Source organism: Sinocyclocheilus grahami, unplaced genomic scaffold (assembly GCF_001515645.1).
Source record: "Sinocyclocheilus grahami isolate Dianchi unplaced genomic scaffold, SAMN03320097.WGS_v1.1 scaffold366.1, whole genome shotgun sequence".
Classification (NCBI taxonomy): domain Eukaryota; kingdom Metazoa; phylum Chordata; class Actinopteri; order Cypriniformes; family Cyprinidae; genus Sinocyclocheilus; species Sinocyclocheilus grahami.
The window spans coordinates 19,473-42,123 of record NW_015505545.1 but is presented as its reverse complement, the minus strand read 5'-3'; the positions used below and the strand labels follow the sequence as shown (position 1 = coordinate 42,123).

Below are 22,651 nucleotides of genomic sequence, written 5' to 3'. Positions count from 1 at the left end.
CACCCATACAAAGGCAGTTGTCTATGAAGCGACACACACGTTGTGTCTTTCAGTTTTGGCTTTCTGAAATTTCAGAGAGTACAAAAAGCATATTTCCAACACACTAATATTTAAAAAAAATAGTTTTAAATGAAAATCTGTCATTTGCTCACACAGAACCAAATTAAGTGGGACAGAAAATAAGATCGTACTGTATAAGAGTACCATATCAATTGTTGACACATTTGATATTACTTCATTTATTGGTATCATTCAATATTTGTTTATATGCGCTCATTTAATTTTTTTTATATATATATTTTTTTCATTTAGTTTTCCTTTTCATCGTCTAATGCTCCCTTAAAAGTTAATCTTTGATAACAATAACATTTAATAACACTGTTAAATGTAATTTTTAGAAAACACAAAATGAGTGTCCACTTTTCATACAGTACATAGTGTTTTGAATCCTAAATTTACTTAAAGGGTCATATGACCTACAATAATGTACAGTATTTGAAAAAGAATGTGTTTTTTTAACATTAAAGCATGTCAACATATTCTGTTACACCAAATAATGATCTTTAAAATAGCATCATATGACCCCTTTAAAGCATTTTAATGATCCATTTTAGTTTTTATTGTTTTATTTTTCATTTATTTAGACAAAATAGTATAGAATTTTAATATCAGCCATTTAATGGTTATTGGACATAACAAATAATTACTTAACATAATAAATAAACAACATAATAAAAAATGACTGCTTATTGTATTGACCATAAATGTAATAGTGCATGTCTACACAATATAAGATTTTCCAATCCAAGCTACAGTTGTCAAACACGTTTTCTATAGAGGAAGATTTTTAGTTAATAACAACATCAATTTGTGTAAGTTCATCATATGGCTTCAATACGCTTTGAATATAATGTATTTGTTGTATGAACTACTTTTATAATGTTTTTATGGCGCTTGACATCCCTGGGTCCCCATGTGCATTTATATGGTAAAGAGAAAAGTGAAAATTCTTCAAACCTTCTTTTGTTTTACAAAAAAAAAATATGTCATACAGGTTTGGAACAACATCAGAGTGAATATATTTATTTATTTATGGCTGAACTAAATCGCTTTAAGATGGAAGGAAGGGTATAAGAGTGACCCTCTTCTTTCTCCCTTTTCCTCTTTCCTGTTTTCAAACCATGGCAAACACAATCACTCACACAAACAACAGCATAATCAGTGCGTTAGTCTGACCTTCATGTAGGACCAAACCGACAGGTTATACAAACACACATCATTCTACACACCACAAACACATGTGTGCACAAACATGGCACTAAATCAGTGATAATGTGCTCATTCAGAGATGTGTCATTTTAATTGGTTCTATAAAAAGACAAACATACATTCCCATTTACACACACACACACACACCAGAAGAAGAACAGCAGAGGGTCTTCTAATCAAGTCTGACAAGCGTGCCGTATACGCAAGGGCTGAGTTAGCAGAATACAGTCTTCCGTGTACGTCTTACTACCTCTGAAATAAAGTATTGCCCCCACACATTAAATCAATGGCTATGTTTGCATTATCCCCCTGTGCTCCTCTGACCTATTGCTCTGAAACATCCCAGCCAGAGGAAGCCTCTCATTCCTTGTCAATTCCCCACTGAGCAGAGCCCTGCATATGAACAATTTTGGACTTTATCCAGAGGAGCATATTGCCTCATCCTGAAAATATATTATTTATCTGCTGTAGGGAATAATACTGGGTTATGATTCTTCATGATTAATCGCAGTTTTGGCTATTCCCTTAAACCTCTGCATTCAACACAAAAACCACTGCCATGAAAGATAAGATACAAGTAGAATTTTTTCCCCCCTTTTTTTAAAATGCCTTTTATGAAATATCTCAGTGGTGACAGTATTATTTAATAGATGGAGATTATTAAATACTATTATTAGAAGGCAAACATCCTACTTGTTATAAACCAGACTTAATAATTACCTCTTAATAAATCAGATTTACCATTCTAAGGATGCACAGATATTAAATTTATGGCCGATACATATAATCTGATATTTTTAATGATTTAGCTAATAATGATAAATAGCTATTTTGGCTAAATAAATTTAGAAAAATAAGGCACTAAACACTAAAATCAATAATTTAAATGATACAAGAGAATTGAAGCATTATATAACATTATAAAAGTACATTATGAAAATTGAATATTCATTTTGAGATTTGCTAAATATTACATTCAGGAGTGTTATGTCAGTGTTTTTATAGATTAAGTGAGCGTTATAAGTCAAAAAGTAAAAAGTACAAAAATTAGCAAAAGTACTGTGCTCCAAATGTAAAAATATGCACAATTAAATATTCAACACAAATAAATAAATAACAATATGGTACTAATATACTTCACTATATTATGTTCACCATATACAACATATTTTCATATTTTTAGTACATTGTTAAAGGGAGTACAGTTAAAGTAAGCTTCCAAGCAAATCATTTAAAAATGTACCTTGTAGGAGTGTTATGTCAGTGTTTTTATAGATTAAGTGAGCGTTATAAGTCAAAAAGTAAAAAGTACAAAAATTAGCAAAAGTACTGTGCTCCAAATGTAAAAATATGCACAATTAAATATTCAACACAAATAAATAAACAATATGGTACTAATATACTTCACTATATTATGTTCACCATATACAACATATTTTCATATTTTTAGTACATTGTTAAAGGGAGTACAGTTAAAGTAAGCTTCCAAGCAAATCATTTAAAAATGTATGACAATTCATGTCAGACATAGGATTCTCATGTACCTATGCAGAGGAGGACACAGACCTACCAGATGTCACCTCTGCGATCTTTGAAGTGTTGTCATCTATTTGCCTTTTTGAAATAACTGATTTTATTGCAACATTTGTACTGTAGAATTATTTTCTGTTGTGCAACATTACAGTAACCCCTCTACAAACCAGTATTATGACATTTAAGCTTTTATTCATTTAGAAAAAAAAAAATATATATATATATATATATATAAAATGTTCTATCATTCTATCTCACTCCATGGAGAATCAGCTTGTCTTTCTTTCATCAACATCTTTCCTTGGTGAACCATGACAAAAAAGTCACACTTTTACTCTCCCTCATATTACAGTAAAAGCACAAAAACCAGTATAATGCCTTAAAATATTCATACTTCATATCAAAACAATTCACATATTGAAATTAATATTACATAGAACAGAGCTCTGAATATGTGGATCTTTGTTAAAGCAGATGCAACCAGTCACCTTTTGACGGGCCAAAAAGTGGTCTTTTATTCTCCGCAAAGTGAGAGGTTTAATTTTTGGCTGTTTTCTAAGAATACTAAAAGCACTTCAATGAAGCGGCAGACCACTTGACAGCTTAAAATCATGCAGAGAAATCGCCTAAGATGGTGTGAAAGCTAGGAAGAAGTTCAAAGAATCTCATTGTTAAGCTGATATTATGAATCACCAAACAGCCAGGGGTAATGCAGAATAAAGCATGAATTCTCCATTCAGAGCACATGTATCTTTCAATTACTGCAGGAGTGAGTATGAATTTGTAACACTACATAATTACACTGCAGGTCATGCTCGTTCTCACTGCATAAATATAACCTGGGAATGAACAATGGCAATTTCCATTCCACTGTTCATTATCAGGCTAATATAAAGTTGTTCTTAGTCTTACGGGACCAAACGTGTAGCTACAAAGAGATTGTGATTTCTGTGCACTAGAACCACTGCTGTGGTGTTTGGGCAATTCCTCTTGGCTCATCAGGGTGCATGCTGAATATGAAATACATCACTAATGAATTACTGCCAAAGATTATTACAAGGTATATTAGTATCTGGAACGTCCTCCTGAGTGCGGTTTTGTTGGAAACCTGTAAGAGTTTGTGCTAGTCCGCATGAATGAGACAATGACATGCAGCACATAAAGACTGTCTGTGCCATTTAAACAAATTAGGTGTAAAAGCGAGCAAAATGCAAGTAAAAGTTATAGTCGATCTGAATTAAAGCTCATTTATACCGAAGAGGGACTCCATTATCTTTTAATCTTCCCTAATCTCTTCTTGGCCATGTGTTTCTCAGAGTTCTCTGAATAAATTGGTGCAGCTACATTATTACGCCCCCTGCCACCAAAGATAACGAGCTCAAATGATTGCTGGAATTCATGTCTAATCAGACGTCTTTTTGAGGGGAGGGAGGAGTGAAGTCTAAAGTGAAGTCCCATGATTTAGACATTTTGATATTTCGATAATTCTTAAGAATAATTATTGCTTTAATTAATATTGCCATAACTAAACTTAGATATACTACATAAATAGATGTTTCAACAAAAGCTATTGGTTAATTTTTGCAGGGATCTGAACTTCAGACTTATAATGAAATAGAATCCCTGATGTTTTTTAAATTCATTCTTATTAAAATCATTATGGTTTTTAAAAGGCTGTTGAGTCAGTGTCTTAAGTACTTCATTATTAGTATATTAGTAATTGTCTTCATATACTAATGTTCATTAATTTCCAAATCCTTCTGATGGCCTTTCTTGTGAGAAACACAAAATATTATGTTAATTGTTACATTAGTAATAATTTTCACTCTTAGTTCTTTTTTTTATAGCAGAACCTTTTAAAATTCCACAAGGAACTTTTAAATTAAAATAATGAAATATCAAATAAAATATCAATGTATTGGTGTTTTAAAGAATCCAGAAACCCAAACATGCAACTGAAGAACCTATAGATGGAAAGTCAACAGCTTTGGTGCTCAAAAAAAAAATCAGTGCTGAAAACAATATTTTTGGAAACTGTGATAATACGTAAAAGACTTTGTGTGGGTCACTAAGTATGTTGTTGAATCTGTCTCTCTTGTCTGCTGTGATGGGCTAAATAAATAACGTGCCTAAACAACATTTTAAAAAATCAGCTTTATCATCAAAAGAATATGAATAAGAATTAGGAACAAGCAATTCCAAGTGATTTTGTTTAGTTATTGCATCAGCTCTTAATAGATGACATTGAACAGAAGGGCTGTTGTGTACAGAACATTTTTAACTCAACACCAGCAACTTTTACAGAACAACACAAAACAAAAGTTACTATGATTGATTTCAATAACAAAAGACATAAATGATCATCTAAGACTTGAACGGAAGAGTATGTATGTGCGCGCAAATGTATGTTTGTGTGTAGATTTCCTTGACATTGTGTTATCTCGCTTCTTATATAGGATATAATGAATGAAAATATGAGTCTGTGTGTGCTAAAGTCAATGTTTTGTGTGTTAAATGATTGCATTTGTTGGTGTGTGCTGTATGTATGTGTTGGGGAGGTTGTGGGAAGGCTGTTAAGATTTATTAATATTAGTAGAAGAGCAATGAGGCCTAATGTGACGGGAGGCGATAGGAAGAGAAAGTAAATGTCAGCCTTTGTTCACAGTTACCCATAATGCACTACTATCCTCCAAAGTGACAGACACTCATCTATAATGCACAGAAAATTTTACAGTTTCTCTCTCACTCACACAGACATATAACTGTCTTTGCTCTATCTTTCTTATGTTCATTCATACTCTGTTTCCTATCAAAGGAATTTTTAAGCTGAATTTGGGACCACAGTTCAATCAAACCTAGCAATTAAAACACAAATGATAATTTTTCTTGCACTCTCTTTTCTCTCAGTGTCAGTGAAATCAGCAATAAGAGAGTGGAAAAGCTTGTCTGAGAAAGAGAAAGTTATAAAAAATAAATTTAAAAAGTCAAAAGAAAAAAGGAAGAGAAAAAAAGAAGGCATGTCAAAAATGAAAGAAATGGTTCCTCCAAAAGCAAACATTTTTCAAAAAAGATCATCATAAAAATGCGTAACACCAAAATTGAAGTGGTTACTGACAATCTTCCCATCCATTAAGCTGTTAACAGCTGAAAACATCTATGTATTGGTGCTTTAAAGAACCCAGAAACCAAAACGCTCATAATGGAACATCAAGAATGTTTAAATCTCCAGAGAACCATATGATTCAACTGTCTGCAACTGGTTCATTAGGTGCATCACAAATCACGTACTTATGCACTAGGCCTATTCTATGATGTTTTGTAGTATAACTACTGCGAGTAGTGTGTTCACATTGAACATTTCAAAAAGAAAAAGTGCACTTTAAATACCTGGATGATGCACTTAAATAACTGAAAAAACTAATGTTGGACCACTCAACTGTCACAGCTTTAATCATGTCGCGATGTGGGAGGGGCTATCAGACTCCAATTATTAATGACAAAATAACCTTATAAAATTCATGCACTACATGGTTGAATACATAATGCATAAGTACATAGTGTATAAGTGCATAGTGTATAGTGCGTCATTTGGGACGCAGTTATTGAGTCAGTAAGTACTCAAGAATCAGATCAGTTAGATTTGTGAGAGAATCGGTTAGACCAGTTTTGTGAACTGAGAAACCAATTAATCGAAAAGAGTTTGGCATACCCAGTCTTTATTAACTTTCTTTATATAGAAAAGGATGGCCAGAATTAAATATATGTTACACAGACAAAAAAGTGTAGAAAAGGGTAAGTAAATTCATTTTTGGGTGAACTGTCCCTTTAAATGTCTCATTTTACCTGCATTCGCCATATCATGGACTAAAATCACATAATTTCTATTTCATGGTGATTTGTAATAGCATAATCCAGATTTCCCCTCTTCCAAAATGAGGTGTATTTGCTCTTGCTCTCTCTTTCTATGGTGCAATGCATTATGAAATCATTAATGGGGGGGGGGGGACATTTCTGCAATTTTCCACCAAGAATTGCTCTCCCAACAAAGGGGGCCAAGCAGTTAAATCCCTTCAGGGCTGTTATCATGATTATGAGAATTCTGGGACTCAAGATTGAAGTGGAAGCATTTCAGCTGTCCATTAGGAATTTCCCATCTGGACACAAACTCAGCACAGCTGCAAGTCCCGCAGAGAAGCGAGCAGGGGGTAGATGAGGTGAATTTAGTGGGGATGCTGTGATTAATTGTATTTTGAATAAGAGAGACGTGCAAAGAGAGGTAACATGAACAAGGGAGGCAATGTGTCTTGCTCACAAATGCCACTATTAATCACTCCTATTCTGTTATTTATATGTAGCTATATGAAGGAGCCTGTTAATCCAATTCTGTCAATAATACGTCAAGGACATTTAAACGGCTGCTTCAATAACTAGCCTATATTTTCATTCTGAAAACAAATTTTCTATCTATTAATATCTCCCTCTTGCTTTAATCAAAATCAAGGAGAGATCTTAGAGTTCAAGTTAAGTATCCCTTTATAATGTCCCTCCATAATGGATACATAAAATCGGTTTATTAGCCACTTTGTTAGGTAAACCTGTTCAACTGCTCATTAACGCAATCTAATCAGCCAATCGCATGGCAGCAACTCTAAGCATTTAGACATGGTCAAGACGATCTGCTGAATGGGGCAGAAAGGTGATTTAAGTGACTTTGGCATGGTAGACGTGCCAGACGGGCTGGTCTGAGTATTTCAGAAACTGCTAATCTACTGGGATTTTCAGGCACAACCATCTCTATGGTTTACAGAGAATGGTCTGAAAAAGAAAATATCCAGTGAGCGGCAGCAGGCGAAAATGTCTTAGTTGATGCTGGAAATGGGCAGACTGGTTTGAGCTGACAGAAAGGCAACAGTACCTCAAATAACCAATTGTTATAACTGAGTAGAGCTGCATGAATAATTGTAAAAAAAAAAAATAGCGTAAACTCAATTCAATCACTGACACAATGATTCAGCCATGTCTATCAAACTTTTGGCAAGTATGATCACATCGGAACATCGCGTTGCCGTCTTTAATGGCAAAGTATCATTACTTCTGTGTTACAAACATTCAAATAATCACAGAGGCACTGGGACAATAATTTATAGTGTGGATATAAAAACTGATGTCTACAGTAGATATTTAGTTTGTAACAAACAATAGTTTGGTTATCAGGCTTTTATTATTTAACATTGCCCAATAAATAAGTCGTCAAGTAAAAACAAATGGATTTAGTTCTGCAGTAACAGAAAATAAAAAGCAAATGTTTGCACAGAATGTGCTTAATGTGACAGAAATGGTCACAAATGTTTTCAACAATAAGTCCAACACATTCTCAAGGATTTCTGAAATGCTGCACACACACAGAAAAGAGCATCATCTTTTCTCTTTAGAGAACACAGGGCTATCAGAGCTTTCAAAAAGATGTACTTTTCCAAGCAACAACATTTCATTACCATTTAGTCAATAACAAAATTACATATTCAATATTCGTTCAGTTTTCCACAGAAATTAAGTCAATAAACTAAAGCAATAACAAACGACACATATTCTTCAGATAAGTCTAAGTCTAAGGAGATAAGTCTAAGTCTAAAAGTTAACAGCTGGCCATCCATAATCTTATACTGAGAAGCACAGCAGGAAGTGGTTGATCCACCATGAAAGCAGCCTTATGTGTGTGCGGACCGTGAGAGGTTCATGTCCGCCTGGCATTAATGTTAACATTTGTGCATGACATAATAATCTAATTATGTGTGATGTATTCGATAAGCATAACAAGACATCCTTGAAGATAGGCACGGTAGAATTGACCAATCAAAGCACAGAAGAGAACGGTCTGTGAATGTCAAGCAGAACAGATTGCATAAAGGGAGCTCACCTAAAAACACTGAACTGCTGTTCAGAAGTAAAACCTGAAACCACAGACATGGGGACCATTTTATGATCCCAGTTTAGGAAAAACAGCTCAATTAACAGACTAAATAATATAAACAGAAGTGCAAAAAGGTTTCTGGGATGGTTAGAAAAGTGAATGTGTGGGTTTACTTGGCAGTATATACTTTGGGGACAAAAGAGTCTCTAGAAATTAGCTAAATCTGCCAAAATCTCCCTGTGTGGACATATGGAGATGACATTTTAGTTGGAAAAAAAAAAGCAAGAAAGAAAGAAAGAAAGCAAGAAGAAAAAATATTTTTAATAATTGTATACAGAATACATCTTTTCTAAAAATGCCTTTCTTAGGGCTAGTCTGTAGTAATTATAACAATCGGATCTCATTAGAAAAAGTAACTATTTTACGATTTGGTAATTTTGTATGAAATTCTGTGATTTAGTTTGTACAAAAACAAACATAAATGTAATATATAATGGCCAGTAAAGCCATAGCTCTCTTCTGAATGTCCATAATCCAAGAATACATACCTCAGCAGCATATGGAATAAATAATACAGAAGTGTCTTCAAAACATTGTCCCTGTGGACTGTTTATTGTGGTTTCTTCCCCTTTTGTTGGTTTAGCCTGTTCAATCATTAGTTAATTATCCTCAGTGTGCTCACCTGTCTGCCCCTCGTTATCTGCCCTATAAGTTCCTGTCTCTTGTATTCTAGTATTGTTGGTTATTGTGAATGTTACCCCGAAAGTGTGTCTCATCTACCCGAATCTGCCTTGTTGTCTCTACATTAAATTATCCTTATCGTCCTTGTCATCCTGCCGGCCTCCACACACCTTGTCCGTGACACTATGCAACCATTTTGATGGGAAAATGTAAAATTGACATGCACTCAGGTCTTGTCCTTGAAGGAAGCTATATTTATTTCTGCTCCTTATTAATTGCTAACAGCCATGCTAAAATAAACCTGTTCACATTCCTATAATGTGTTTTTTTTTAATATATATATATATATAAAGTAAATGTACAATCAGTTGACAGATCTACAGAATCTAAAGCACGCAGCAATATTTGCATGAACAATTAAGCTGCCAGATTTCTGCAAAGGTCAATCCCAACAAGGTCACAGGGAGGGGTCACTGGGTTAAAACACTTGAAGTGTGCAATTAACCTTGTGTGGAGAGAAAGAAAGAGTGATACACATAGAGACAGTGAGTGAGTGAGAGAGAGAGAGGGGGATGTAAAAAGAGGCAAATAATTACACTAATGGAGAGGAATTAGATCAGTAGCATTTAGTGGAGAAAGCTGAGTAATTGAATTAACCGGGTTTTGAATAATTCCTCTTTCATTCTACCTATTTGCTCATTAAATGGATTTGCCATGGATAATTTAACCTGCTTCACCCAAATTAATCAATGTGGTTGAAACTTCTACTTCCGCTGTTGTAGTGCATCCCTTATCCGAGACAAAAATCTGAAATCTCTGTCCTATTTCATCAATTACACAATAAAAGAAAACAATAAAATACAGCCAATGATGTGATAATCATACTCTCTTCCTTTCCTCCATTCTTTTCTCTCTCGCTTGCCTTCCATTGGGTTTTGTCATATTGCTTGTTGCCAAATTCCACCCACAACCGTATGAAACATTTTTATTGCCGGAGTAAATTTAGAATAAGTTTGTACTTTAGTGTTTATTTAATAGTGTGAGCTGGGAACGTATTTTAGGTGTCTATGAGTGTAGGCTGCTGTATTTAATAATGGCATTGCTCCATATTGGCTGGATTCCACCACCCTCATTCTTGTCTGCTATTGTCTGTCTCATACATTGTTCTATTGTTTCTTTCCTCAGCCATATACATATGCATAAACAACACACACACTACACATTTAGTCCCAGCAGGAACAGTCAGATGTTTCTCTTGCCCACATCTGTGATATCTTGTAAACATGAATATTCTTTGTACACCTGACATGCCTTCGCTTCCCTTTCATTCAATCCAGTTCGACTCAAGGTTTACTGGTGAGCATGATAATTGGAGAATAGTATTGGAAAAGCACTGGTTATGAACACACTTTTTTCAAAAAGAATAGGCCTATCACAAGCGAATTAACTTACTGCCAAGTATGTCTACATTGTTGTTATTTTCTGTAATTTTTAATATACATTTAATAAAACATTTCAGTTATAGACAATGGCTATTAAAATATAAAAAATTAATAAATGCATAAATAAAAAGTGGTTAAAAAGGGCTAGTTCACTGGAAAATTTTAAGGTTTTGTTGTGGAGCACCTATGATATGGGAATTTCTGAACTTCCGAGCTCCAAAACTACAAAAAAGGATCACAGAAATAATTCTACGACACTATATTCCAAGTCTTCTAAAGTCATACAACAGTTCTGTGTGAGCAAAAGAACGGAATTTAAGTTGTTATTCCCTGAAAATCTCCCCTTCCACCATTAAAACCTGCCATATTAATTGCACACACGAGAATGTTATTGTTTACTCAAGTGCAGTGCAGTGAACTTTACCATATAAGGAGAAGAGGGAGGACACTGCTCACAAACGTCATTGCTTCTCTTTTGTTTAAATGCTGCAAATTGAAATGTGAGGTAGTGCACAAGATGTGAGAACTACTGTATTAGGGAATTCTCCCGCGCTCCACTTGCAATACCTCTACAGATCTCTAGGGGTCGCGCCACACAACTTTGAGAACCACTGATGACTGATAGTTAGTAGCAGTTTCTTTAACATTCATATTTCACATACTTGTATGTCTTATTATGTTTAAAATGTAAAACCTGTTCATTTCCAACTGCCATTACCATTACTGATCAGGATCAAAAATAGGCCTAATAAGCAGTGTCTTTTTTTTTGGTGGGGGGGTGTAAAGCACATATGCAGACAAATACATTCACAACACACAGACACACACATTTAATAATAGTTTGTGTCATTGTTGAGATCTCTTCACAAGGCAAAGTCTCCATTTGCTCTTTCGTTGTTGTCTAGGAGATGCAAGTGAGATTTCTTTCAATATTTTTTTCTTTCCATGCTCTCTTCCTTCCTTGTGGTTTTATCTCTTTCTTCCACCAGAGAATATATACATGAGCAAACTTTGTGAGTGTCTGACTACTTAAAGGCAGAAATTAACACAATAAATTCTGAACCTAAGCTGACTTTTTACACAGCTCCAAAAACACATTTCCTAAAAAGAATGAACCCCCCCTTCCAGTTCTTGGAATTCATAGTACACAGTTCAAAATCCTCCCTGATAAAGCCAAAATTGGTGTGCTTCAGATTTTACTAGGCAGATGTCATCTGTGTTCTCACAAACATTCTCTGCTCATACAAAACAAATGGGGGGATTCATGAGGTGGAATTGCTCAGCGACAGAAGCCAGGAAGAACATATTCTGACCAAAATCTGTTGTGTTCTGATGTCTGTATCTGTGAGTCAAAAACTGTATCAGAACAGAGGAAGCAATTCCAGCTCTTCACATCAATTATGTAAGAAGATAACAGTCAGTAAACACTTCACACAATAAACGCTGTATTCTCCCGATACCTCCTTCAAAAACATGACAATATGTGCAAATGAACTCCCATGTTCATCAAGCTGTCAGAGAATAACACACCACCATGTTTCTTCTCATTCTTCTTATGTAAATTCGTCCCATCACGTCAGTGTCAATCCCACAGTGAGTAAATATCATCCGTGTGATTACTCTTCATATGCAATACTGCCGTCACACACTGTTTAGCAATATTGGACTAAAATGCATTAGGATGATGTCACATTCTGAACTTAATGAACCAAATAAACCCCAGATTTCAACACAGGAGGCAGAGCGGGAAACATTCCGGGTCATGATGTGCTGAAGAGGTTTGGGGGAGAGGGACATGACCTTAAATATTCCAGCTTGTGAATGCCAAATACATCTGTGTTTGTCTGACAGAGAGAGAGAGAAAGAGAGCATCTCTATTTTTGTTCAGGGAAAACAAAACCTTTCAAAATGTGTTTTTTAAAAAGAAAAATGTTTTGAAAAATGCAAGAGGTCATTAGGGTGGATCAGTTGAAACGATCGAGAGAGAAAAAAAAACATGAATTATAACCCCAGGTATTTGTACCTTAGGGGATTCAGTACACATACAGTATATACTTTATATAAATACTGAAATGACTTCTGGTCGCAATGAAAATTGTCTTGCCCTTGCGCTCACATGTACGCAGAATTCTCCTTGAAAAACTCCTGCAATTTTTCTGTGGAGAATCTACCCTGTAATTTCTGCATAAAACCATTAGCCTTCCATATCTGTCCTTGGTTTACCAAGCATCATAACAAACATTTCTTTCGTCGTCTGCGGTAACTATCATTGCTGTGCCTCCGCATTTCCTGTTGACATCTCGGAAATTACTGACATTTTTGGCCAACGTCATCCAAATATCATAATTGCCCATTCTTTCCTGTGAGTTACTCTGGTCTCATTTCCTTATGATACCAGATGCAAATGAGAAGATCTGTTCATGGCTGGGAGAGCTAGGAGGCGAACACTGTATTTAATTATGTTTGAGTTCAAATACTGTAGACAGACCATGTTCCAATTTAGAGTTTGTAACAGCTAACAGTGAATTTCAGATGCTTTCTTTTCAGACAGGTTTTCTGAATGATTCTCACCACTCATGCCCTCACTAATGAATGCAACCATGACTGTATACAGCTCACAAAAAAATAATTAAATTAAAAAAAAATTTGTATCACAGTCCAGCATCACAGAAACACACTGACACATGCTAATTAATCAGAGTGTAATGCAACACTCAAAATGTCAACACTGAGCAACAGTCCACTTTTAAAAGAATATTCTGTACAAATTATGTTCAGTCAAAAGCATTTGAGGCACAATGTCAATTACCACAAAAATACATAATTAAAAAAAGCCATCAATGGAAGTAAATAGGGGCCGATTTCTGGAAGACTTAACAGCAGAAATGTGAACCTAAATGAAAAGCACTCACCTTAATTCTTCTATTAAAACCTGTAAGGTAAGAGTTGCAAATCATTCCTTTTAAATTTACAATCATTTTTGGGTTCTGGGTGTTCCTAAAAGGTAGTAAAATTGCATATGACTTCATACAGAAAAGTAGAGAAGTTATTTTCCCCACATGAATATATAGTACTTTTAAACCATAGGTATTTTAACTAGACTTTAAATAGACTAGCCTCATTTACTTTTACTGTAAGTGCCTTTTTAATTTTTTTTTTTTAAAGAGAAAATAATTTTTAAATTTTTTTAGAGAAAATAAATAGTGGTTATCAGCATTATTCCACTACCATTTTAGATTGCACTTAACTTGTACTGAATGTGGAATTTTCCTTTAAAACCACAAACGTTCCGTATCATCCATACATAAATATATGTACATCTGTGACATTTTAAGACACCAATCCCATGCATACCTGTACCATGTGTGCTTATTTAGATCTGGGTCAACGTTTCATTCAAAACATCCTTTAGAAAACAATTATCTGGATTCCATTTCTCATGCTTGCGTAGCATAACACACACTCCAATTCAGGAGAGGCAAGTTGAGGGTGGCCCAGACTGCAGGTAGGAACATGCAGTTATAATTATAAATGACAAAGAAGTCTCTCAGCTCTCAGCCAGCAGAACAGGAGTAATGAGGAGCTACAGTATGTGATGTATTACTGATCATGCAGGACTGGAGTCATGCTGTGACTGTGCCCCTTAAGTCTTAACCTTGGTAAGGTAGTCTTAATGTGGATACATATGAGAGGCCTGCTGATCTATTAACGTCATCATAAATAATCTCCATGTGCTTGTTGCTGTTAGATGACACATCTGTGGGTTTCGCAGATGGGTGGAGGTGTGCAGCAGATCATGCATGCTGTGATAACTGTATTCAATGTATCTTTAAAGATTCTGGGAGTAGTAAATGTCACACAAGTGGGGTTTTTTATGAAGCGTATGAAGAAAAAAGCTCACTCTGTTTATGGAAAGTCTTCTGGATGAATTTACAAACAACAGACAAATTATTTTTCCTTTTTGATTTATAGCAGAACAGTGCTGATTCAGGAAAACAAAGTGTTTCTGAAGCGTTGAGATACTTGGCCAGACCGTTGCAGTTATTCCGCTGTTGCGCAACTTACTTTCAGGCAGGCCTTGGCCTCAAAACACACAGGAGGTAAATCCAAGCAAACATTATGTGTCTTTAGAGAGAGAGAGAGAGAGAGAGAGAGAGAGAGAGAGCGAGAGAGTGAGCGAGAGAGAGAGAGTTGCAGTTGATCTGGAATTTCCACATTGGACTTTATCCATTACCAAAACAACCTCTCTCTCTTTTCTCAAATCTAAACCCCCACTGAGCTGTGGGCAGGTCACAGGCTCATAAAAAAATGCCTCTCACACTCACGTGCTTATAAACAGACCCCTACAGGAGAGAAACAGCCTCAGTCCCACAAAGAAACGCCAGTGGATAAAAGGGAAATTGCAGAGGAACTAAAGAAGAAGAGTAAAAGCTGGTTTTGATGATCACACCACATTGCCAATCAGCTTTTGGGGATATGATGATAGTTATTGGCACAGGCGATTCAGAAATTCTGCAATAAAATCACACTATTAGACCGTGATTTCAACAGTCAGGATCTGACTCTACAAGAGGTCTGTCGGTTTTTCAGAGACTGGTGCACAAATTCCTGAAAATATATTTCTTGCATCTTTATCGGTGAGTATTTCTTGATTCCTTCTGAGCAAATTTCATTTAAAATAATTTGCTAATTTTTTTCTTTAAGGTTTTTTGGGATTATTTAGGTTTTAGTTTTTTGCCTTTAGGTTATGATCTGTGTATTTTGCATTATATCAGCCTATGTACTTTTGAAGTAGCAAAATAAACCATAAATTAAACGGTGCACTCAAATGTACTATGTGCAGACCATAATTAAATTTGATTACACCGTCATCGCCTGTGGTGGCCCAAAAAAAACAAGCATTTAAATCACTCAAGCAGAAATATAATCATCTACAGCCACAGCACTTGCACCAAATCTGAAATTAAAAGTGTGAATGGTGTTCTTTTAGTGCACTTTGTAATAGCCATTACTTGTGGGTTTAATTTAACTTTATTTTCCTTACGGTGTATGGTGTTGTCTCTTATTTTTCAGAAATGAATTTAGACTCGGTTGCAATGACAGATCTCAGTGGAAAGATGCATAAACCGGAGACAGTGTGCGTCTTTGGAACAGGTGATTTTGGACGCTCACTGGGGCTCCGTTTGCTCCAGTCGGGATACAGTGTTGTATATGGATCCAGGGCCCCTAAAAACTCTCTGTTGCTGCCTAAGGGGTCAAAGGTCATGACTCATGCAGCAGCAGCTTGTGATGCACATGTGGTATTCGTGGCTGTGCAGAGGGAGCACTATAGATTTTTGAGCTCCCTGGCTTCAGATCTTGAGGGAAAGGTGCTGGTAGACGTTAGCAATAATCTCAAGAGGGGTCTGTACCCAGAATCCAATGCAGAATACCTGAGCAGGCTGGTTCCAGGGGTGACGGTAGTCAAAGCCTTCAACACCATCTCTGCCTGGGCACTGCAGTCTGGAGGACTAGATGCTAACAGACAGGTAAAACACACATAAACACAATTCATTCAGATGGACAGAATATACTTAGAGGCGGGTAAAACCACAAATAGCAAATAAATTTAATATTTTTTCATGCTTCCACAAATTCACAAAAATAAACACATTTTGTTCAGACGAAGCAATCAAAGAACTGTAAAATTAGTGAGAGAAAATTATTAAGACAGAAATTCCCATGCATCAATCTCCAAATTTTGCTGTTAATCGTTTAAGCAACAAGGGACAAAGCACAGAGAAGCTCTTTTGAACATTGTTTAAAATTTAATGAATCAAGCGGTAACACTTTATTTTAGGGTCTCTTGCCTAGTTGCTTATTAGCATGCATATTACTAGAATATTAGCCATTTATTAGTACTAAATAAGCACATATTAATGCCCTATTCTACATGATCTTATTCTACATCTCTAATCCCACCCAATACCTAAACCTAACAACTACCTTACTAACTATTAATAAGCAACCAATTAGGAATTTATTGAGGGAACAGTCGTAGTTAATAATGAATAAGTGTTTCCTATTCTAAAGTGTTACCAATCAAGCTTAACACACTCTCACAAAACAGCCTTGAATGAAGGTGTTTGTATGAGCTTTTGTCATTATAGTATGAACAAAAAGACAAATCAGACATGATAAATGGCATACCGCTGCACGTCATATTGTACTTCATTTCTACTGCGAGGCAGCTGGATGACATATATCATACAACAAAAATGTACAGCTTCTCTACAAAGTACAAAAGAGCCATTAATGCATGTATAAATGTCTGTGTCCATGGCATAATGCTCTGTTATAGCAGTTCATTGTTCGTGAAATTAGGCAAGAGTCTCCCTCTTAGCAATAGACTAGAGTAGAAAGAGTCTTTTTGTAGAAAAGTCATATTTACACCAGCAGGTGGTGGTTGAGAAACTGGCCAGATGGAATCTGAGCTCTGGCAAACTATTATTATCGCTATGTTAGTGCGTATGTTCTTTGACACCTGTTTGTGTGCTTCTCAATAAAAATGAATAGTCACACCCTGCCAAGCAGTCTATTTGTTATTATTTCTCATTTTGATTATAATTTCTTGTTCTTTTTTCCAAAGGCCAACTGTGACAACATATTGTATTGTTCAGGCTCACACAGCACATTGCTGTGAACTAAATTTAATTCCCAGAGGATATTTCACTGCTGTCTGAAACTATTAAAGAAGCATTTTGTTTCAAAAGGTTGTGTAGGTCAATAGAATGGCAACTTGTTAGAATAAGTCAAAAACAATCAAACCACTTGAAAATAATTTGCTGCATGAGTAGTTTTTGTGGTAACACTTTACAATAAGGTTCTCTTTGTTAACATTACTTAATGCATTAGGTATCATGAACTAACAATGCACATTTTGTACCACATTTATAACTATTTAGAATTTATAAATTAATTGTTAATTCACAATACATCAATGTCAATTTAAGCAAATCCTAAAAATGTATTAAAATTTGTCGTAATTAACAGTAACATAGATTAAATATGCACTATATGCAAGATTTTCTGAGTATGACATAGCAATGTTCCATTACGAAATTGAAAAAAATCAATGTTCAAAACTGGTTTCCTGTCTTTCCCCATTATCTGTGACAAGCCTACAATAATGTTTTTGTGCAATCGGGTCAGATTTGCAGTCCCAAGTTCTGTAGCAGTGCACCTAGTAGTGACTTTAATGTTGATTTCTAAATATAGTCTGCTACTACTTATTCTTAATTCATGTTCATTAACAATAAATTATCTAATATTAATGTACGCAACTAATAACTAAATTAATTGATACTATAACTTGAAATGTTAATAAAAATGTTTTAGTAACCAATACAAAAATCAACATTAAATGGTGTAAAAGTAATGTTCATTGTTATTTCATGTTAATGCCTTTGCATTAACTAATATCAACGTTTTTGGTAATAGCAGATAGCCTAGATAATAAAATGTAGGCCTGCACAAAATATTATGCAACAATGTATCTTAAGTGAATTATTTCTGTTTTCTGTGACACAGTTTTTTTTATTCTTCATTTATTTAGGTACTTATCTGTGGAGACTGTGCTGATGCAAAACAGCAAGTGGTGGACATTGCTCAAAGTCTTGGCTTCACTGCGCTGGACAGAGGCTCCCTCCGAGCGGCGGCTGAGTTAGAAGATCTACCCTTGCAACTCTTCCCTCTCTGGAGACTTCCTCTCAACATCGCCATTTGTTTAACAGCTTTCATATTCTTCTACGCACTCACAAGAGATGTTATCTATGAGCGTGTTACCAATGGTAAAGACATCGCTTTTCGCATTATGATCTCGCTGGCCAACAAGGCCTTTCCCATCGTCTCTCTGGTGATGCTGTCCCTCTGTTACCTGCCGGGTGCATTGGCTGGATTTCTGCAACTTTATAACGGCACTAAATACCGTCGCTTCCCTGATTGGTTGGATCGCTGGATGCTGTGTAGGAAGCAGCTAGGTCTGTTAGCACTGGCCTTCGGTTTTCTACATGTTCTCTACACTTTAGTTATACCTATCAGATATTATGTACGCTACAGGATAAATGTCTACACTATATCACTGGTAAGTTGAATACTTTTAAGAATACTATTCTAATATGGGCAGTTCATTTACTACCAAACAGCTCTTTAAACTCAATAAGAAGTCAAAATTAGCTTTCCCGAAATCAAAACAAACATCTTTCCCTATTTATGTCATAGGCCTACATAGGGTATTATTGGTATTCTTGTGAAAATTAATTTTTTCTTACTTGCTTTCTTTCTTTCTTTCTTCACAAAAATAGTACCTTCATAAATTTTCAAGGTGCAGTAAGAGATTCCTAAGAAATGCTGTTGAATGTGGATCGGATCGAGCGCCAAAGTACCTTGTAGCCAATCACCAGTAAGGGGCGTGTCCACATATAATGGGGGAGGTGCCTGTGTTGCATAGCATGTTTGTGAATTTGGGGGCAGATCTATCAAGACAGGGGTAGCCTACAATCCTTTTAGGTAGGGGAGCATTTGTTTTGGTGATTTCAAATATCAACAGTGTTTCTCAGAAATCACTTACTGCGCCTTAATGCACTAAATTTCTAAAAAATATAATGCTCTACATTTCAATCCTGGCTGACATCAAGAAGTATATGGAACACCCACTTTTTAAGATCCAACAAATTCACGAGTTCATCAAAATAAGTCCCGCCCTAATTTTTTCTTGTTTAAGATCCTGTTTCACTAATAATAAATGTCATATTACTAAAGTATATTGAGTTGCAAATGCTGTTTGATGACTTCACAACTTCTAGTTTACTACAGGCTACATTAGCTATGAAAAATTGTGACACAAACACAAAACTTGTACACTGACTAAAGGATAAAGCTAAGGAACTAACTCATGGTGTTTTTCAGGTAAAAGATAATAATACCTATGAGTTTGACAACACGGCGGCCTGGCGTTATGACTCCTACTATTCCATGGGAATTCTTGGATTTGGGCTGTTTGTCCTACTAGGAATTACATCCCTTCCATCTGTGAGCAACTCCCTAAACTGGAGGGAGTTCTGTTTTGTACAGGTATTACATTGTCAGTCTGTGGAAATGCATACATTTGAGTGTCACTGAAGATTATTTTACTAAGTTTAGAAAGCATAATACAATATGGACAATGTTGGGGTTTTTTGTCCGGACTGAGAGCTGAAAACACAGTATTGATCAGAACAAATGTATCCGGAATGTATTTAAAATTTCAATGTTGAATTTTTCACACATTGACAATGATGTTTGATCAAATAATTTTTCTTCCTTTCTTTTACAGTCCAAACTGGGCTACATCACCCTGTTGCTCTGTACTGCTCACACATTTCTGTATGGCTGGGACAGATTTCTGAAACCTGCATCATATAGGTGGTGGATGCCTCCAGCATACATGTTGTCTCTGGTGGTCCCCTGTGTGGTTCTGATTCTAAAGCTAATCCTGATCACTCCATGCGTGGACCGCAATGTCACCCGTATCCGTCAAGGCTGGGAGAGACAGGGCAAGATATCAGCAAATGGCAGAGACACAAAGACAAACCATCCACTCATAGCATAGCAATCGTTTAACTGTATGAAAACTGTGTGTTGGACTTGCCCTGATCTCTTCTGCTGAAAGTGAGTTTAAAATGTTGCAATGAAAAAGTGCAGAGAACTAAGACTTAATTGAGCAATTGACTTGGGACTCAACTTGGACTCAAAATTAGAGACAACACACATCTTTAGGTCTAAAAGAAAGGAGACATATTTCCAGAATACCACCATTGTTTAAGCAAGAGGAAGTCCATCAGGCACAAAAAGTATTTCTTGCTTACTTATATTTTGACTGTCCCATATTTTTCAGTGACTTTTTCTACAGGTTACAGTGTTACACCAGTAGGTGATGACATAGCTGTGTAACCAGTCACATGAAATGTACAATTTGTTAAAACATTACTTCATTTAGGCACAAAACAAGTCATCATCTTTATGAACAAGTCATTGCAGTCACTCTACTGATTCATTCAAAACACTGATTCAGAAACTAAACACATTTACTGCACAATGCACAATTCTGCTTTGGTTTTGTCTGGATTTGATCTTGTTGGCAGAGTCATAGACTTTAGACTTGACTTGGACTCGTGACAGAGACTTGAGAACACATCTGCTCAAGTGTATGGAAGCCCAGATGAGAGCTAGAGAGAGTTTGACTTCTCAATACACCTCACTACACTGCTGAGCGGCAGTTTCAAATTACAGTTAACCAACCGTGGGAAATTCTTTGGAGCTGATCCTCCAACTTACATTGGTGATTACATCTCACATGATCTCACATTACTCTATAACCTACAAATTGCATTTAAGGCCTCTTTACACTTGGGACATACTCACAAATGCATATATATATGTTTTGACCATATATTCATAGCGCATCGCAACATAACCAATCCATATCATCTGTGTTCATGTTAGAATTTGTCTATACCCTTTAAAGAATACAAAGGAATACAGAAATGGTGGGGCTTTTATTAGAGCACACTTTTCTGTATTGTGTAACGCACTTGTCTTTTTTATTACCTGCTTCCTCTGGGCTGTTTCCTCTCAAGAGCCTCCCAGTGGGCTTTTCGCTTTAGATATCATCGATCCAAAACTGAGCAGCAACTTACTTCTTGATCTGTTTCTGGGTCTGGGCTTTCCTGTCTGCAGGAAAGCTCATCTTTCTCGCTCTTGTGAAGTATAAAGGAGTTGTCAATCACATCGGCATTCACCTTCACCGGTGGATGGCCCTTTCTGTATAGTGCTTTTATGAAGAATTGCAAGCTGCAAAGAGTGTAGCTTAGACCAAAATAGCAAGGCTCATTTTGTGACAAATATAATTGAAAATATGTGGGCGCACCTTTGAAGAAAACTAATAACTTTATTGGTAACACTTTACAATAAGGTTCATTAGTTAACATTAGTTAACTACTTTAGTTAACATGAACTAAGCATGAACAATACTTCTACAGTATTTATTAATCTTAGTTAATGTTAATTTCAACATTTACTACTGCATTATTCAAATCAAAAGTTGTGCTTGTTAACATTAGTTAATGCACTGTGAATTAACATGAACTAACTATGAACAACTGTATTTTCATTAACTAACCTTAACAAAGATGAATAAATACTGTAATAAATGTATTGTTCATTGTTTGTTCATGTTAGTTAATACATTAACTAATGGAACCTTATTGTAAAGTGTTACCACTTCACTTATACTGAGCAAAACAGCACAACTCTGAGTGTGTTTATCAATGAATATTGGATATTCACTGATTTTGATTTTATTTTTGTATTACGTATATAAAATAAAAACTGAAATGCACAGCATTCTGACATTTACACTTGCATTAATTTTAAAAAATCATGTTTTATATGCATGGATGCTTGGAAGGACTTAGCCATCACTGGCAGGCAAAATCATGCTGAAAATAAATTTCAAATAAGGTCTGATTGCATCTATTTAGACAAATTGAGGAATACTTTATTGGTTTTGTTGGTTGCTAGTACAATTTCTTACATTGTATATGTTAGATTTAATATATTCTATTCTCTCTCTCTGTATACATATATGTTATAAACAAAGCTGAACATTATAATTAATAAATAATAGTACATGCAAATTTAAATATATAAAGTTAGTACAATAAGTAAAAAATATTTTTAATGTATGTGGGTGTGTCTGTGTCTCAGTTGGCATTGTAGTCTACTCTCACAGGATCAG

At 35.5% G+C, this 22,651-nt stretch overlaps 1 protein-coding gene across 1 annotated transcript; it reads left to right on the top strand.

Annotated features, from left to right (window-relative positions):
- The first annotated feature begins 15,146 nt into the window (after positions 1-15,146).
- Positions 15,147-21,798, top strand: LOC107549222 (metalloreductase STEAP4). The gene is made up of 5 exons (XM_016230223.1): positions 15,147-15,473; positions 15,910-16,364; positions 18,431-18,958; positions 19,783-19,947; positions 20,189-21,798. The coding sequence occupies exons 2-5, from the start codon at positions 15,912-15,914 to the stop codon at positions 20,462-20,464; spliced, it is 1,422 nt and encodes a 473-aa protein (XP_016085709.1). The 5' UTR covers positions 15,147-15,473; positions 15,910-15,911; the 3' UTR covers positions 20,465-21,798.
- The last annotated feature ends 853 nt before the right edge of the window (positions 21,799-22,651 follow it).